This window comes from Syngnathus scovelli, chromosome 20, assembly GCF_024217435.2.
Source record: "Syngnathus scovelli strain Florida chromosome 20, RoL_Ssco_1.2, whole genome shotgun sequence".
NCBI classification, from domain to species: Eukaryota; Metazoa; Chordata; class Actinopteri; order Syngnathiformes; family Syngnathidae; genus Syngnathus; species Syngnathus scovelli.
This window is the reverse complement of record NC_090866.1, coordinates 1397501-1416628: the sequence shown is the minus strand read 5'-3', so window position 1 is coordinate 1416628 and position 19128 is coordinate 1397501. Positions and strand designations below refer to the sequence as shown.

The 19128-nt window shown below is 51.6% G+C and overlaps 2 protein-coding genes across 2 annotated transcripts in view; one reads left to right on the top strand and one right to left on the bottom strand.

Moving 5' to 3' along the window:
- Positions 1-19128, top strand: part of LOC125989976 (uncharacterized) — a 340553-nt gene that overhangs the window by 128645 nt on the left and 192780 nt on the right. Inside the window, exons 7-9 of the mRNA XM_068649202.1 lie at positions 4320-4404; positions 4478-4565; positions 14406-14642. Of these exons, the coding sequence (XP_068505303.1) occupies positions 4320-4404; positions 4478-4565; positions 14406-14526 (294 nt within the window). The 3' untranslated portion in view covers positions 14527-14642. The remainder of the gene's footprint in view (positions 1-4319; positions 4405-4477; positions 4566-14405; positions 14643-19128) is intronic.
- Positions 1-19128, bottom strand: part of LOC125989985 (janus kinase and microtubule-interacting protein 3-like) — a 298361-nt gene that overhangs the window by 123006 nt on the left and 156227 nt on the right. The gene's annotated exons all lie outside the window — the stretch shown is intronic.

The window sequence follows — 19128 nt, the reverse complement described above, 5'->3', positions numbered from 1 at the left end:
CCGCGGACCAGCTACCCAGGCTTCTCTTGAAAGTGTGTCCGCCTCTCGGTCACGCTGGCCGGGCGTGGGTGTGCGTCCGCGCCCGGTACCTTATGGAACCCCGTTTAGCCCGCGGACCAGCTACCCACGTGGTAGAGTGTCTTGTGACCCTCCAAGTGGAACTTAGTGTGCGGAGGATGACAAAGGGCGTGCGTAAGAGGCTCGTCTGGGGATGAGGCAGCATCCTCGGGCGTCAGCCGGGAGTGGGCAGCCTCCCCCAAGTGGAACTTAGCCTCCCCTAAGTGGAACTCAGTCTCCGGAGAATGACAGCGGGCGTGCGTAAGAGGTGCGTCCGGGGATGAGGCAGCATCCTCGGACACTGGCCAGGAGCGCGCGGGCCCTGTGGAAGTAAGTACATCCACTCCTGGTACCTAAAAATTCCTCCAGCGGCGGGCCCCAGGACTAAACTTTCTCCGGGCCACGAAACACGCACTTTCCGCCGGACACCGACGGAGGCAACGTCCCCCTCCTGCGGTGACAAAAAAAATCCACCCCTGGTACCTAAAAATTTCTCCAGCGGCGGGCCCCTGGCCTAAACTTTCTCCAGCCCGCGCAACACGCACTTTCCGCCGGGCACCGACGGAGGCAACGTCCCCCTCCTGCGGTGACAAAAAAAATCCACCCCTGGTACCTAAAAATTTCTCCAGCGGCGGGCCCTGGGCCTAAACTTTCTCCGGCCCGCGCAACACGCACTTTCCGCCGGACGCCGGTCCCAAAACACCACCCCCGACCGCCACAAGGCGACCGCCACCATCCACAAGCGCCACCCCCGACCGCCACAAGGCGACCGCAACAAGGCGACCGCCACAAGGCGACCGCCACCATCCCCAAGCGCCACCCCCGACCGCCACAAGGGGACCGCCACAAGGCGACCTCCACCATCCCCAAGCGCCACCCCCCGACCGCCACAAGGCGACCGCCACCAGCCGACCGCCACCAGCCGACCGCCACCATCCCCAAGCGCCACCCCCCGACCGCCACAAGGCGACCGCCACCAGCCGACCGCCACCAGGCGACCGCCACCATCCCCGAGCGCCACCCCCTGACCGCCACCAGCCGACCGCCACCAGCAGACCGCCACCAGGCGACCGCCACCAGGCGACCGCCACCGGCCATTCGCGGTGTGCGCCGTAGGCGCCGCCGTTCCCCAAGCACCATCCGGGACGAAGCCGGAGCCAGAGAATAGTGCGTAAAAGCTGCGGCCGGGCCTCGTGGAAGGTCCTCGGGCAGCGAGCTTCCGAGCGCCGGCCTCCCACTTCCACCAGGTAATAGGAGCGGGCGCGCGTAAAAGCTGCGGCCGGGCCTCGCGGAAGGTCCTCGGGCAGCGAGCTGCCGAGCGCCGGCCTCCCACTTCCACCAGAAAATAGGACCGGGCGTGCGTAAAAGCTGCAGCCGGGCCTCGCGGAAGGTCCTCGGGCATCCAGCGAGATCACACGGCCCCCACCGAAGGTCCGCGCCCGGTAGGTTACGGGACCCCGTTTGGCCCGCGGACCAGCCGGCGGCGCTTCCGTGAACGTGTATCCGCCTCTCGGTGGCTCTGACCCGGCGTGGGTCGGCGTCCGCTGCCGGTAGGTTACGGGACCCCGTTCGGCCCGCGGACCAGCCGGCGGCGCTTCCGTGAACGTGTATCCGCCTCTCTGTGGCTCCGACCCGGCGTGGGTCGGCGTCCACGCCCGGTACTTTGCGGGACCCCGTTCGCCCCGCAGGCCAGCCGGCGGCGCTTCCGTGAACGTGTATCTGCCTCTCGGTGGTTCCGACCCGGCGCGGGTCGGCGTCCGCGCCCGGTTACTTTGCGGGACCCCGTTCGGCCCGCGGACCGGCTACCCGGGCTTCCCTTGAAATCGTATCCGCCTTCGCCGGTTCCCCGGCTGGCCACGAATGGCGTGAATTCGGCCTCCTCCCTCGGAGCGCGGGTCAACTTTGGCGAAAATGCACTAAGTGCCAAACCCCATTCATTTGCAACCGCGTGTCCGCCAGAGGGCTCCGTGCCCCCCCCCCCCTCCCCCGCGGACCGTCCGGCGGGGCTCGTTAGAGAGTGCGTCCGCCTGTTGGGTTGACATTTATCTGAAATCAATCTCAGAGACGGGAGGCAGAAGTGGGTTTTGCGGCGTTCTGGACTTTGAAGCTTCGACATTAAAGGCGCTCGGACTGCTACGTCCTGAAACGTCGCCGATCTCACCCGCTATTCCTCCCCCGGTTGGGAGCCGTCGGAAACGGTGTGCGAGGAGGCAGAAGAGGGGCAAGCGCGGAGGCGTCCGGGCCAGGCTGGCGGCCAACCCAGCGCGCCCGGCGGTGCCCTCCATTCTTCTGGCGAATGTTTGATCGCTGGACAACAAAATGGATTACGTTCGCCTGCTGAGGTCTACGAACCGGACGGTGTGGAACTGCTGTGTGCTCGTGTTCACCGAGACCTGGTTGAGTGACAACATTCCGGACTCTGCCGTGCATCTGGAGCGGCTAGCGTGCTATCGGGCGGACCGTGCCATTGTACGAGGATGAAAGTCGTGAGGAGGTGCAGCCGGCGGGACCTCCGTGACCGCCTATCCGCCTCCCGGTGCCTCCGGGCCGGCGTGGATTCCGGGCCGCGACCGCTAACTTACGGGACCCCGATTGGCCCGCGGACCAGCCGGCGGGACTTCCGTGACCGCCTATCCGCCTCCCGGTGCTTCCGGGCCGGCGTGGATTCCAGGCCGCGACCGCTAACTTACGGGACCCCGATTGGCCCGCGGACCAGCCAGCGGGACCTCCGTGACCGCCTATCCGCCTCCTGGTGCCTCCGGTCCGGCGTGGATTCTGGGCTGCGACCGCTAACTTACGGGACCCCGATTGGCCCGCGGACCAACTGGCGGGACCTCCGTGACCGCCTATCCGCCTCCCGGTGCCTCCGGGCCGTCGTGGATTCCGGGCCGCGACCACTAAATTATGGGACCCCGATTGGCCCGCGGACCAGCCGGTGGGACCTCCGTGAGCGCCTGTCCGCCTCCCGGTGCCTCCGGGCCGGCGTGGATTCCGGGCCGCGACCGCTAACTTACGGGACTCCATTTGGCCCGCGGACCAGCCTGCGGGACCTCCGTGACCGCCTATCCGCCTATCGGTGGTTCATGGCCGGCGTGGAATCTGGGTCGCGACCGCTAACTTACGGGACCTCAATTGGCCCGCGGACCAGCCGACGGGACTTCCGTGACCGCCTAGCCGCCTCCGCTGGTTCCCCGGTCTGCCACAAATGACGAATATTCGGCCTCTCGCTCTGGAAGTCCTGCCAACTTAGCCGAAAATTTTCTAAGTGCCATCGGCTCTTGCTCGGAAAACTGTCCGCCTCGTCTGGTTCCCCAGTTCGGCCACAGAATGTGAAAATTCGGCCTCTCTGAGGTACCAGGGGTGCAATACCAACTTTGGTCTTTAGGTGCGCAAGAGTACGATAAGGTGGTGCCCCCGGTCAGCGTACTCATTACCTTTACTACCCTTTCGCAAAATATAATCGGCACGTATATGACAGGTTGTGTTTTTGTGACATTTCGAAAAATGTTTTAAGTGCCAGCGGATGCTGTCACACGAACTGTCCGAGCTACGATGGTGCCCAGGCCGGACAGCGACGGCGAAAAAGCCGATGTGTGTATGATGGAAGTTTCGAATAATTTCTAAGTGCCAACGGCTGTTCCGCCGCAAAGTGTCCGACTCGGCCGGTTCCTCCGGTCGGCCCGAACGAGCGAAAATTCGGCCTCTTCCCCTGGAGGTCCGGCAGACTTTGGCGAATATTTTCTAAGTGCCAACGGCCGTTCCGCCGTAAAGTGTACGACTCGGCCGGTTCCTCCGGTCGGCCCGAACAACGAAAATTCGGCCTCTTCCCCTGGAGGTCCGGACGACTTTGGCGAATATTTTCCAAGTGCCAACGGCCGTTCAGCCGTAAAGTGTCCGACTTGGCCGGTTCCTCCGGTCGGCCCGAACGAGCGAAAATTCGGCCTCTTACCCTAGAGGTCCGGCAGACTTTGGCGAATATTTTCTAAGTGTCTAGTTCATCTGATCCCTGCCTACAGACAGAAACTAAAAACTTCTAAGCCTGTGGTGTGGACTGTCAGGAAGTGGACAGTGGAGTCAAGGCAGGACCTCCAAGCCTGCTTTGACTGCACCGATTGGAGTGTTTTTGAAGCTGCAAACTCAGACTTGCATGAACTCACTGACACTGTCACATCATACATCAGTTTTTGTGAGGATCTGTGTGTGCAGACTAAGACCTTCTGCACGTACAACAACGACAAACCTTGGTTTACACCGAACCTTAGGAGGCTGCGCAAAGTCAAGGAGGAGGCCTACAGGAGCGGCGACCGGGACCTGTTCAAGCAGACCAGAAACACACTGAACCGAGAGGTCAGGAAAGCCAGGAGGTGTTACGGCAAGAGCCTGGAGAGACACCTCTCTGCCAATCCTGATCCCTCAACAGTGTGGAAAGGCCTGCAGAGCATCACGGGCTTCAAGAAACGAACCCCCCGTCCTGTGGAGAGCCCAAGGCTCGCTGACCAGCTAAACAGGTTCTACTGCAGGTTTGATCGGTCCTCCCACACAACGGGACCTCCTGCAGCACAATCCACACAATCCACATACTCACTGTTAGGTTCAGATTCAGCACAAGGATCAGCAGACAAAAACCAGTGAGACAGAATGTTGATCTTTTCTCGCGAGGAGTGCATCCAGACTTACAGCAATCCAAAATACACTAAAGGTCATGGTTACACCCCTCTCTTTTTATTAAGGAATGCCCTACCTACAATGTGAGACTAGCCCCTGATAGGTGGGGGGGAAAGCGTGGGCTAGTCTCAAGAGTGAAGAAACGAGATTCTATGTGAAACTAGAAGTCGCGGACAGGATCCCATGAGAAACGAAAAGTGAATGTTATGGGAAACAAAGTAGTCAGGAGAAAAGAGTGCATAGACAAAATGACATGTGCAGACATCAACAACTTTCTTGGATTCCCAGATGTGTAGAAGGTCAGGAAGCTCCAGACAGCATCGTTTGACTTGCTGTGGACTGGGGGATGTCTGCAAGAAGAAACAGCAAGCATTCTGCGCAATAACTTTATTAATAAGTACTCATTAGGGAACGCATGATAACATATATATACAATTTATCTAACAATTCCCCCCTGTATTATCATAAGTTCCCGGAGAACAACTCATCACCCATATGGCCACTTCAAAAAGATTTTCAGCCGAGGGATCACATTTCGCAAGAACTAACTTACACACGGGAGGAAACTGAGTCATAATCGGCAAAGCTAGGGTCAAGAAACAAACCGGACAGGTTTACCACAAAAGAGTCGTCGACCGGGTCGTCACTAGAGAAGGAACCCGCGTCGATCGAAAGGTCATCCCTTTGGAGCAACGGGAAAGTCTCAGCTGGTGGAGAGATAGCAGTTGTAATTAGTCTGTTAATTAGGGATCGCAGACAAGGGATACAACAACATCCACACAAGGTCAAAATGGCAGAGAAAACGGCTATGGAGACCAGGGCAGAGGAAACCAGGGTGCGGTACTTTCCGAACACATTCAACCAGTCGGTCCAAACCTCTGTGTTCACCCCACTGTGCTCCTTCATCGTCCCGTTCAAGGTCCTCAGGCCCTCAAGGGCCTGGGACAGGCTTCCGCCGGCTGCAGTATTATTCGGAATAAACGTGCAACATTGCTCACCGAACATGGCGCAGACACCCCCCTCCTTTGAGAGTAGCATGTCAAGGGCCATTCGATTCTGGAAAGCCATGAGGGAAGTAGCGGCCAGTTGGGAGTGGACCGCCCTGAAACCCGCCTCGGACCAGTTTCCAAGCCTCTGCACGTTGTAATGGACGTAGTTAATCCTGCCAACATTTTTGTTAATAGTACACCACCAACACAGGGCGGATTCAAAACCAGCTGCTATCTGATTCACCAGCTTATACTCATCCGGTACTCCTCTAGGAACACCAATGGCGTCAATGTAAGTTGGATTAGCCGCGCCCCGCCATTCGGCGCTTCGTTTTGTTCTCGGCCAGAATACGGGAACCACGGACTTAGCAAAAGATGTCAGATCATAAGAGGACATCGGTATCAAATGAACAGGTAGCAATAGGGTTACCAAAGCGCAAATTCCGGAGCTGTCGAAAGGCAACCTATCATAAAGTTTGTTACTATTACACCAAACCCAAACATCACTACGAGCAATGGGCAAAAAAGGGGCAGTGACATTGGTCATGGACCCACACCATAGAGGAGGTAGGGCGCCGAGCTTCTCACCGGTACCAGGTAATCTAAGACATGTAAAATTACCCTTAGCTACATCGGACGAAAAAAGGGGTTTATATTTTGTCATAGCGGCAACAGGGTAAACCTTATCCCATTTAAAACAATCATGAGCGGGTGAAATGGACAGGCTTAACATTAAAATAACAGCACACTTAGGACCTATATTCGCAGGTATGATTTTCAAAAGAGGTCTTGGACCCATGCTTGCAACGCAACTGGCGCCAGCCATCTTTGCGGCCTGCTCAGCCATAAGAAGCCAGTTGTTAGTATGACCGCTTATCCCTGTGGAGGCCACAAAATAGCTATCTACATCAGTGAGGAGCGTACTTGTGATTTTTGCTCCTGCTGACAGGGTGTATTTATTTGTAACGGGACGGTCTGCGACCGACATTGTTCTATTAAGACAAATAGCAATAGGAAAGCGAGGATCGATTCCAGAGGACCAAGCCCACAGTTGAAAACCCCAACAAGAAGCGTTAAACAAGGTGGCATTTGGAGGAAGAATTTGACCATCAGCGAGTGTAAGAGACAAAAGGAGGCTTTTGCCCTGATTTTTCAAAGTCACTCGTTTAGCAAAGAACACAGCCTCTTCACTGGAACCAGAGAGCGGGGTGACCATTTCGAAACCTTTCAAACTCTTCATAGGTAAAATAATAGAAGAAGATGTATTAGGAGCCACAGTAAACATTAATGACTTATTGTAAGTCCAAGACAAAAGCCATGGTACGCAAGTTGGAACGCAGACGGTTCCTGGAATACAAACAACCTGATCAAAAGGGGATTTAGTGTCGCGCTTATGTCTAGCAATTTTTCCCCCATGAGCCATATCAATTAGAATTAGCGTTGGTAGCTGCCTGAGAAAAGAATGTTCGAGGCTCATGGTACTCTATCCCTCCAAATAAAATAACCCCCGAAAAAAACACAATGGTAACACAAACCAGCAAAAGCAACCAAAAACACATGGCAGACTCAGCGCAGGCCACAGCCTGATTAAAGCACACACCAAATGACTCTCTAATGCTCATGTTTTTTGGATCTCCTCAGAGTCAACACCCTGAGCTTTGGGTTGGTGTCTTGGAAATTGGCTTCTGCTAGCTTTCGTGTCAACCCTGGATCTTGGCACCAGGATCAGGCACTATTACCAGACTTTGCTCACCTTCCGTACTTTAGGTTGGGTCTGCAGAGATCACCTTTTTACAATGAGATAAATGAATCCACGTGTTGCGTTCGGCTATTTTCAAAGCATTTGGTGTCGTGAGTAGTACCAAAAAAGGACCTTCCCACTTGGGTGAATGCCAATTCTTCCTCTTGATACTCTTGATCAAGACCCAGTCTCCCGGTACCACTTTGGGGTCTTCCTGCGGAGAAATGGGTTCATCATCAGTGTTATTGGTTAGATTCTTTTGACGTTCCAACATTTTTCTCATGTAATCAGCTAACGTGGCTTCCTCGGAGATCTCCCACGTGTTCTTGAACTGAGGAATGTCAGGAATGAGTTGAGCCAGGGCGACCAAATGCAGCTTGAACCAGGATTTATTGCAGGGAAAAGGAGTTGGAAGGGAGGCAGGTGGGGAACGAACGACACAGACGGGAGGAAGGCTCACGGCCAGCAAAACAGACAGACTGACCGACATGAAGTCCCCTTGGACAAGATTAAAATTCTGACCGTGAGCCTTCAGACAGACCGAGGGAAAACCAGATGACACGAACAGGAACACTGGGCACGAACAGGAATGGACACAACAGTAGACACCGACAGGGAGAAACACACGGGCAGGGCTTAAATACACAGGGTAACAAGAGGAAGCAGGTGACAGACATTACGGTAACGAAAGGGGTGTGGCTGAGCGAAGTGGCACGGGCGTGACAGTACCCCCCCCACAAGGGACGGCTCCCGACGTCCCAAAAAAGAAAAAAATCCAAGACTGTCCAACATGGGCCGGGAGGAAATGGGGAGGTGGCCGCACGTCACACACCGCCGAAGGCCGACTGGGTGACGGCCGCTGGATCCACGCCGCCGGAACTGGTGGCGGCCGCAGCATCCGCGCCGTCGGGACTGGATCGGGGGGCGGCCGTGCGTCATGCGCCGTTGAAGCCGACTGGGTGACGGCCGCTGGATCCGCGCCGCCGGAACTGGTGGCGGCCGCAGCATCCGCGCCGTCGGGACTGGGTCGGGGGGCGGCCGTGCGTCATGCACCGTTGAAGGCCGACGGTGACAGCCGCTGGATCCGCGCCGCCGGAACAAGTGGCGGCCGCAACATCCGCGCCGTCGGATCTGTTTTGGGGGGGGGCAACCGTGCATCTTGCGTCGCTTGAATTCATCTCCTTGGCGACCATGCAGCAGTTGCGGGAGCCGGCAAAGGTTGGTCCAAGCGCTGGTCGCTGTGATGGTCGGTGTCTTCTGTCAGGAATGAGTTGAGCCAGGGCGACCAAATGCAGCTTGAACCAGGATTTATTGCAGGGAAAAGGAGTTGGAAGGGAGGCAGGTGGGGAACGAACGACACAGACGGGAGGAAGACTCACGGCCAGCAAAACAGACAGACTGACCGACATGAAGTCCCCTTGGACAAGATTAAAATTCTGACCGTGAGCCTTCAGACAGACCGAGGGAAAACCAGATGACACGAACAGGAACACTGGGCACGAACAGGAATGGACACAACAGTAGACACCGACAGGGAGAAACACACGGGCAGGGCTTAAATACACAGGGTAACAAGAGGAAGCAGGTGACAGACATTACGGTAACGAAAGGGGTGTGGCTGAGCGAAGTGGCACGGGCGTGACAAGGAAGCCTGTAAGGCCTTCCAAACATTGTTTCATAGGGAGTTAGCCCTGTTGTATTTGTAATATCTATGTACATTTTGACCAGGTCTAAGCACTGAGTCCATGGTCGTTTGGTTTCTTCCATACATTTCTTTAATCTGTTTTTTATAGTCGCGTTAGATCTCTCAACAACTGATTGTGGACGATAGGAACAATGGTTCTTTAGATTTATGTGGAACATTCTCCCAATGTGATCTGATTTACAAAATGTGGAGCATTGTCGCTGTAAATTTTTCTGGAATACCGTATCTGGGAATGATGTCTTTGCATAAGGCTTTTGCCACTGTGAGTGCATCAGCATGTTTGGTAGGAAATGTTTCTACCCATTTAGAAAATGCGTCTATTATGACTAAACAATATTCTTTCCCTTCACATTTATGTAATTGGATATAATCCATATGTATTATCTGAAACGGATACAATGGAGACGGGAATTTCCCTCTCTGAGGTCTTAAATTGCCTTGTGGGTTATGTTTAGCACAGATCAAACACGCTCTGCAAAATTGTTTTGAAAAAGCTGCAAAGCCGTATGTTGTATAAATAGCTTCAACTTGTTTCACCATACCCCCCGTCGAGACATGGGTGACCCCATGACTCGAAATAGCAGCCCATTTGAACAAGTTATGAGGCAAGACAGGTTTGCCCAAAGGTCACACAAGGGAGATGTGTGACATCGAATCATGAGCTGTGAGAGACGAGAGGACACGGAGCAGGCCTTCGCAGCGGCCTTCGCGGATTTGTCAGCAAAAGCATTACCGAGGGAAACAGGATCAGAGCACGCAGTGTGAGCAGCACACTTGCAAACCGCTACCTTTAAAGGTAGCTGGACAGCGTCCAAAAATTGAGTCAGTAATGTGGAATGGGCGACGGGCTTCCCTGCAGAAGTTACCATGCCACGGTTGCTCCACTGCTGAGCAAACACGCGTACTGTAGCAAAAGCATACTGACTATCAGTCCAGATAGTGACGGATTTGTTTACAAACAATTCGCAGGCCCCAGTCAAAGCAATGAGCTCAGCGGCCTGTGCAGACATATTGGATGGCAGTTTAGCAGCCTCCAAAACCATGTCGGCAGTAACAATGGCATACCCAGTAAGGGTCACACCAGATTCATTTTTCTTAGAAGACCCATCAACAAAAAACACATGACCATCTGGCAGAGGCGTATCCTCAAAATCAGGCCGAGCCTTTGCAATTTGTTGGGCAGCATCGACACAATCATGGAATTCGCCATCGCCAGGAAGGGGAATGAGAGTGGCAGGATTGAGTGTCGTGCATCTTTCAACGGTCAGATGTGGCTGAGACAGCAACGTAGCCATGCAAGAAAGATGACGCGCAGGCGACAGAAAAGTCACTCACTCACTCACCCACCCACTCACTCACTCACTCACTCACTCGCTCGCTCGCTCGCTCGCTCGCTCGCTCGCTCAATCAATCAATCAATCAATCAATCAATCAATCAATCAATCAATCAATCAATCAATCAATCAATCAATCAATCAATCAATCAATCAATCAATCAATCAATCACACAGGTGTTAATTAAATCGCAATTAAATTGCAAGCAATTTAAACTCTAATGGAATATGTGGATGTCCATATCCGTTTCATCAAATTCCAATCCAACTTTACCTTTGTATAAGGCACAGGTGTCAAATTGTGCTTCATATACATGCGCCATCACTCGAATCGCAAATTATCTTCACTTTTAGTAATATGTTAACTTTCAAATATCAGACCAGTTTTTACTTGTCTGATTTGAAAGCGAGGTACTCGTCAGCTTGTTCCGCAGCTCCCACAATATGAGGCGCTCACACATCTACTCGGGTATGACAGTCATACCGGCCCTCCAAAAGAAGCCATGACCAAACCGCGGCCCGCGAACAAATGAGTTTGACACCCCTGGCACAAGGGATAGCCTTCTCATTGATCAATCGCGTATCTTAAATCATGCTTTTCCTCCTTTGAAGCGACTATGTACTTCAAACCCAAACGGCACCATTTTATAGGGAAAAAAATTGTCGAATTTATTCGTTGTCGACATAATACTGGTCGCAAATTTGCATGTAGAGCATTTTTGAGTTGTTGATCATAGACATCAGTTGAACACTCTTTCTGGTCTGTGTCTAAAGTCTTCAAACAACTTATCTTGTTTTTGTTTAGTCCGGCCAATGTCTGTGTAATTTGCTCTACGTTGAAATATTATTTCTATCCTGCAATAGTTGGTCAATTTGTATTTGTAATGGCACCTCGTTATATTCCAATGGACGGCCCTGGAGATCAAAAGGACTCCAGGTGTCCTTAACGCTTGCCCAATGTTTGGTTAAGGATGCCATGAAAACCTGTTGTACTTCATCACCTCTCAAATTATAGGAAGCAATGAGCTGTTTAATTTGGGGTACAAAGACGGAAAGGATGGTTCGCTTTGCCGTGCCACAACATCTGTCTTTGTAATTTTATCATTTTTCTCATCTTCACTCATCACAGTCTCAGCTGCGGTTCTTAAGCGAGCTCGCGCTGACACTGTGTCATCATCTTCCTGCCTGTGCAACAGCAAGTTCTTTTTTATCTTTTCTTCGTCTTCCTTATCTTTCAATGTCCCTCACATCTGGGAAAATGAGAATGTAATTTTGCTTTTTAATTTTTAATTTTAAATCTTGCAAAATTTCTATATCCTTACTGCATCGAGATAAACTGTTAAACATATCTTAAAAAATAAACAAACAAAAACAATCTATGCTCTTCAAAAATGGGACCCAAATGTCAGATTACAAATCAAACCTCCTCCTTCACTCTCACATTTCTTTTTTTTTTAGAACAGTCTACTTAGCTAGACACTGTCATATCATACCAAATAATGGCCTGGAAATTAAATATAATGTTATTGCTGTGGTCCCTCAAAACATGTGACTAGAATTTGGACAATTACTAACCCCCATCAATCGACAAATTATCTCCTCACAAAAGTCCCAGCCTGTTAACCTATCTGCATCAAGAAGACATTTGCAATGCAGGGGATAAGAGAATAACAAGGGACACCTTAACAATAAACAAAATAAACCCAAACCACAAACAAAACCAAATAAACTAGGCCCATGACCTATGTAGACCAACACAGTACTCCAAATATTTCCCCATTAAAATTTAAGCCTTATTGTGTAGAGCACCATTGATTTCTAATCATTGACCTAATTTTATCCTTAATTCAATCCCAATCACGAATGCCCACTACTTAATACTTTACTTGGTGTCCTTTTGATAAAAAGTGCCCCCCTTGCAATGTTGTTTTTAACTCTAAGTGATTCAAATCTTTGACTTGTCCTTACATGTGTCCTTGTATAGTTTTATGTCATAACGAATCAATAATTTAATTTTATCCAATACTACAATGTATGTTCTCTCCTACTCTCACATTTTTATGAGGGCTGGGCACTCTCCTCGTTGGACGAGTTTCTGACCACAACCCTCAGATTATTCTATCATTTCTAATTTTTACATTTAACAATGCAAATCTGATAAACCATTGTCTAGCACACCGCTTTTGTGCACCAATTTAACGCAATTCCAACCTTTATAACAAACTGATACACAAAGACAAACATACACAGAAACACACACACGGGCCCACAACATAGACATGACAATCTTCCCAGCTGATAACAAGGGTGGGGGGAGCAACTGAAGTGCGGAGAGCTTCGCCACCGCCACGTCGCATAATGCAAACCCCCTCTGTCCAAAATATGCATTTGTCAAGATATTTTACGTTTTCGGGGTCAACTTCTTCCATCAATTTCCAATCTTTCCATTTTAATTCATGTCAGGGTAGCGGTTTTTGTTTGCTATTCGCTGTCCCCATGGTTTATTTTCTAAATTTCAGTTTTGACTTTATGCACAGGACAGTGTTTAAATGTTCGATGTGTGGAGGAAACGGAGAATCCCTGCACACAAAGCCACTGTTTACAGTCCCGTGTATTTTACACAAAGGAGAGTTCAAAGGAGATCACTCTCAGTCAAATCACACACACACAATGCGCACTCTTATCTTCCCACAGGCAAGCAGGGGAGTCCGCCCTCCCGTGGAACTTAACAAAATCTAAACTCTTTAACCTTCCTACTGTGTAAGAAAAACGTATTTTTGCCTTTTTCTCAAAGTAGATATAAAACCTATCTTTTCATGGATAAAGAAGCCAAACCAGCTAAACAAGAGTAAAAAAAACACCCCAGATGGCAGCAGAAAGCTAGGAAGGTTAACTAGGAGGCCCACGACACCTCAGCGGAATTTAACTGCTCCAAATTACCTGTACTTCTCTAGAAAACAGATGGGTCCGCTTTCCCATGGAATTTAACTGACTCATCTGTCAGGGGACTCCAACATCCCAGCAGAATTTACTGTTTCTAATTGCACTTGATAGGGTCTAGAATTGTCAAGGTTTTAAGTGACCTCTTGTCACTGCACTTTCATTACTTCAACAGAATCAAGATTCGTACTCACAGTCTGCTGGGCCTTCTACTCGGATGATCTCGTCAACCACTCCGGTGTCCAACCGACTGATCGAGACAGCCCCGTGAAAAGGGTTTCTCTATCTATATGCCTTGGCCAAGGACTTGTCCTGCGTCGAAAAGTCGGCCGGAACCAGAAATAGTCCTATTGAGATCCCGGAACGAGCCCCCAAAAATCTGTTAGGTTCAGATTCAGCACAAGGATCAGCAGACAAAAACCAGTGAGACAGAATGTTGATCTTTTCTCGCGAGGAGTGCATCCAGACTTACAGCAATCCAAAATACACTAAAGGTCATGGTTACACCCCTCTCTTTTTATTAAGGAATGCCCTACCTACAATGTGAGACTAGCCCCTGATAGGTGGGGGGGAAAGCGTGGGCTAGTCTCAAGAGTGAAGAAACGAGATTCTATGTGAAACTAGAAGTCGCGGACAGGATCCCATGAGAAACGAAAAGTGAATGTTATGGGAAACAAAGTAGTCAGGAGAAAAGAGTGCATAGACAAAATGACATGTGCAGACATCAACAACTTTCTTGGATTCCCAGATGTGTAGAAGGTCAGGAAGCTCCAGACAGCATCGTTTGACTTGCTGTGGACTGGGGGATGTCTGCAAGAAGAAACAGCAAGCATTCTGCGCAATAACTTTATTAATAAGTACTCATTAGGGAACGCATGATAACATATATATACAATTTATCTAACACTCACCTCCCCCCACAACTGCTCTGTCCACACCTCCATCACCGTGGTCACCGACTCTCTCTCTTGCAGAGGCCGCGCCCGCACTCCAGATTCGCGAGGAGGAAGTGTGCCAGATGTTCCGGAGACAAAAGATCAGGAAGGCACCGGGCCCAGATGGCGTGTCACCTTCCTGCTTGAAAGTCTGCACTGAGCAGCTGGCCCCCACCTTTGTACGGATCTTAAACCGTTCCCTGGAGCTGTGTGAGGTGCCCTCGTGCTTCAAGAGCTCCACCATCGTTCCAGTGGCCAAGAAGCCCGCCATCACAGGTCTGAATGACTATAGACCTGTTGCACTAACATCTGTGGTCATGAAATCTTTCCAGAGGTTATTACTGAACCACCTGAAGGATGTCACGGGCCCCCTGCTGGACGCCCTCCAGTTTGCCTACCGGGCAAACAGGTCGGTGGATGATGCGGTCAACATGGGACTGCACTACATCCTGCAACACCTGGACACCCCAGGAAAGTATGCCTGTTTGTGGACTTCAGCTCGGTGTTCAACACCATCGCTCCTGACATCCTCCAACAGAAGTTCATCCAGCTTGCGGTGCCTGCCTCCACCTGTCAGTGGATCACCAGCTTCCTGACCAACAGGAGACAGCGTGTGAGGCTGGGGAGCATCACATCTGACACCCTGACCACCAACACTGGAACCCCTCAGGGATGCGTCCTCTCCCCACTGCTCTTCTCCCTCTACACCAACGATTTCTCCGCAAGTGACTCTTCCGTGAAGCTCCTGAAGTATGCAGACGACACCACTCTCATCGGACTGATCCAGAACGGTGATGAGACTGCGTACAGACAGGAGGTGGAGCGGCTGTCCAGGACCAGGAAACGTGCAAGTAACATCTCAACAGACCCTTCGCACCCAGGTTGCAGCCTGTTTGAACTACTCCCCTCCGGACGCCGTTATAGAGCTCTGTACACTAAAATCAACAGACACAGAGACAGCTTCATCCCCCAGGCTGTCACTCTGATGAACTCACACCACTCTTAGAGTCTCAGTGTCATTACTGTGCAATAACATCCCGCTTTCCACACCTTTTTTGTCTACACTGTTTGTACTATGTGTCCTCTCTGCATCCATGGCAGCCTGGTCATCCTAGAAGAGGGACCCTCCCATCTGTGGTCTCTTCTCAAGGTTTCTCATTTCCCCTAGCTGGAGTTTTGAGTTTTTCCTTGCCCTCTTGGGAGTTTAAGATCAGTTTAAGATCAGGGGGTGTTTGAGAATATCTTTCGTTCTTCACATGTCCTGAGTGTTGTTGTTAGTCACCTAAATGTTGAACAGAGGCTGTGATTTACCGAAGTCAAATTCCTTGTTTGGCACGCTCAAACATGGCGAATAAAAAACTCTTGAATCTCAATCTTGAATCTCTTGAAGTGACTATGGCTGTTCCGCCGTAAAGTGTCCGACTCGGCCGGTTCCTCCGGTCGGCCCGAACAAGCGAAAATTCGGCCTCTTGCCCTGGAGGTCCGGCCAACTTTGGCGAATATTTTCTAAGTGCCAACGGCTCTTGCGCCGTAAAGTGTCCGACTCGGCCGGTTCCTCCGGTCGGCCCGAACAAGCGAAAATTCGGCCTCTTCCCCTGGAGGTCCGTTCAAGTTTAACGAATATTTTCTAAGTGCCATCGGCTCTATCGCCGTAAAGTGTCCGCCTCGGCCGGTTCCTCCGGTCGTCCTGAACAAGCGAAAATTCGGCCTCTTCCCCTGGAGGTCGGTTCAAGTTTAACGAATATTTTCAAAGTGCCAACGGCTGTTCTGCCGTAAAGTGTCCGACCCGGCCGGTTCCTCCGGTTGGCCCGAACAAGCGAAAATTCGGCCTCTTCCCCTGGAGGTCCGGCCAACTTTGGCGAATATTTTCTAAGTGCCAACGGCTCTTGCGCCGTAAAGTGTCCGACTCGGCCGGTTCCTCCGGTCGGCCCGAACAAGCGAAAATTCGGCCTCTTTCCCTGGAGGTCCGTTCAAGTTTAACGAATATTTTCTAAGTGCAAACGGCTCTTCCGCCATAAGGTGTCCGCTTCGGCTGGTTCCTCCGGTCAGCCTGAACAAGCGAAAATTCGGCCTCTTCCCCTGGAGGTCCGTTCAAGTTTAACAAATATTTTCTAAGTGCCATCGGCTCTATCGCCGTAAAGTGTCCGCCTCGGCCGGTTCCCCAAGTCGGCCCAAGAATGTGAAAATTCAGCCTCTCGCTCTGGAGGTCCGGACGATTTTGGCGAATATTTTCTAAGTGCCAACGGCGGTTCCGCCGTAAAGTGTCAGACGCGGCTGGTTCCTCCGGTCGGCCTGAACAAGCGAAAATTCGGCCTCTTCCCCTGGAGGTCCGTTCAAGTTTAACGAATATTTCCTAAGTGCCAACGGCTATTCTGCCGTAAAGTGTTCGACTCGGCTGGTTCCTCCGGTCGGCCTGAACAAGCGAAAATTCGGCGTCTTCCCCTGCAAGTCCGGCCGAGTTTGGCGAATATTTTCTAAGTGCCAACGGCTCTTCGGCCGTAAAGTGTCCGCCTCAGCTGGTTCCCGATGTCGTCCAGAACAAGTGAAAATTCGGCCTCTTCCCCTGGAAGACCGGCCGATTTTGGCGAATATTTTCCAAGTTCCATCGGCTCTTGCACGGTAAAGTGTCAGCCTCGGACGGTTCCCTTGGTCGGCCACAGAATGTGAAAATACGGCCTCTCGCTCTGGAAGTCCTGCCAACTTCTGCGAATATTTTCTAAGTGCCATCGGCTCTTGCGCCGTAAAGTGTCTGCCTCGGCCGGTTCCCTCGGTCGGCCACAGAATGTGAAAATTCGGCCTCTTGCTCTGGAGGTCCGGACGACTTTGGCGAATATTTTCTAAGTGCCAACGGCTGTTCCGCCATAAAGTGTCAGACTCGGCTGGTTCCTCCGGTCGGCCTGAACAAGTTAAAATTCGGCCTCTTCCCCTGGAAGTCCGGCCAACTTTGGCGAATATTTTCCAAGTGCCAATTGCTTTTTCGCCGTGGTGTCCACGCCTCTCGGTGGTTCTCCTCTGGCGTGGCTAAGCGTCCGCGCCCGGTACTTTATGGAGCCCCGTTTGGCCCGCGGACCAGGTACCCAGGCTTCTTTTGAAAATGTGTCCGCCTCTCAGTCACTCTGGCCGGTCGTGGGTCGGCGTCCGCGACCGGTACCTTATGGAACCCCCTTTGGCCCGCGGACCAGCTACCTATGCTTCTTTTGAAAGTGTGTCCGCCTCTCGGTCGCTCTGGCCGGTCGTGGGTTGGCGTCCGCGCCCGGTACGTCACGGGACCACGTTTGGCCCACGCGCATACATACGGCGCTACCGCGAAAAGTGTTCGCCTCGGCCGGTTCCCTCGGTCGGCCACAGCATGTGAAAATTCGGCCTCTTGCTCTGGAAGTCCTTCCACCTTCTGCGAATATTTTCCAAGTGCCATCGGCTCTTGCTCGGTAAAGTGTCCGCCTCGGCCGGTTTCCCCGGTCGGCCACAGAATGTGAAAATTCGGCCTCTCGCTCTGGAAGTCCTGCCAACTTCTGCGAATATTTTCTAAGTGCCATCGGCTCTTGCGCCGTAAAGTGTCTGCCTCGGCCGGTTGCCCCGGTCGGCCAAAGAATGTGACAATTCGGCCTCTCGCTCTGGAAGTCCGGCCAACTTCTGTGAATATTTTCCAAGTGCCATCGGCTCTTGCTCGGTAAAGTGTCCGCCTCGGTCGGTTCCCTCGGTCGGCCACAGAATGTGAAAATTCGGCCTCTTGCTCTGGACGTCCTGCCAACTTCTGTGAATACTTTCTAAGTGCCATCGACTCTTGCTCGGCAAAGTGTCCGCCTCTGCTGGTTCCCCCGGTCGTACACAAAATGTGACAATTCGGCCTCTCTGAGGTACCAGGGGTACGCTCCTAGGTACCAGGGGGATCTCTGAGGTACCAGGGGTGTTCTTTTAGGTACCAGGGGAGATCTTTGAGGTACCAGGGGTATCAGTTGGTCCCCCCAGTTAGTGTACTGATTACCTTACCCTAACCCTAACCTTAACCCTATCTGTCTACAAAATTGTGACGTTCAAATTACCCACAACAATGACGACTCAATGGGACTCTTTGTAAACAAAACAGTTGGTTTTAAAACAATATATAATAAAAAAATATATTAGTTCAAACACAACTAAGAGTTAATAGACACAATTTAAGACAAGAGTAGTCTCGTAGGTCTGTACTTTTCTGTCGCTTTTCACTGTATTTCCATCTTGCTGGCTAAAGACCTGGGTGGCGCCTCAGCTACCCAGGGGAGGTTCTGGCAGAGGTGCATTCTCACTTCGCCGTCCTTCGTACCCAATCCAGATTTTATGTGACCTGGTACGGCGAGGTTTACTGCAGAGACATGCGTAGGCCCGTGCCTTCCGTTGCCTTCTATCTAACCGACAGGGTCGGCGGACCCTTTGGGGAAGGTTTAGCGAGATAAACTCAAAATACCTAACCAGCCAGTGCCCTTCGGACATCCCAGTATTACCTTAAGCCAAATTATCGGGTCGCATACTTTTCTAATTTTCCCGTTTCCTTTATTCGCATATCTTCACCCTCTCGTCCCTCCTCCCCTTCTCTCAAGGGTAGAAGAGGGACAACACCACGTGTCGGGTCAGAAAACCCAGGGTTTTGGTCGAGATGCAGTCACATTTCCCATGACCTATCCGTGGACTCTCATTTTCGTTATTTTTCTCTGACTCTTACTTTCTTGTTAAATAGCTTCTCCCTCCCGTCCCTCCTCCCCTTCTGTCAAGGGTCGGAGAGGGA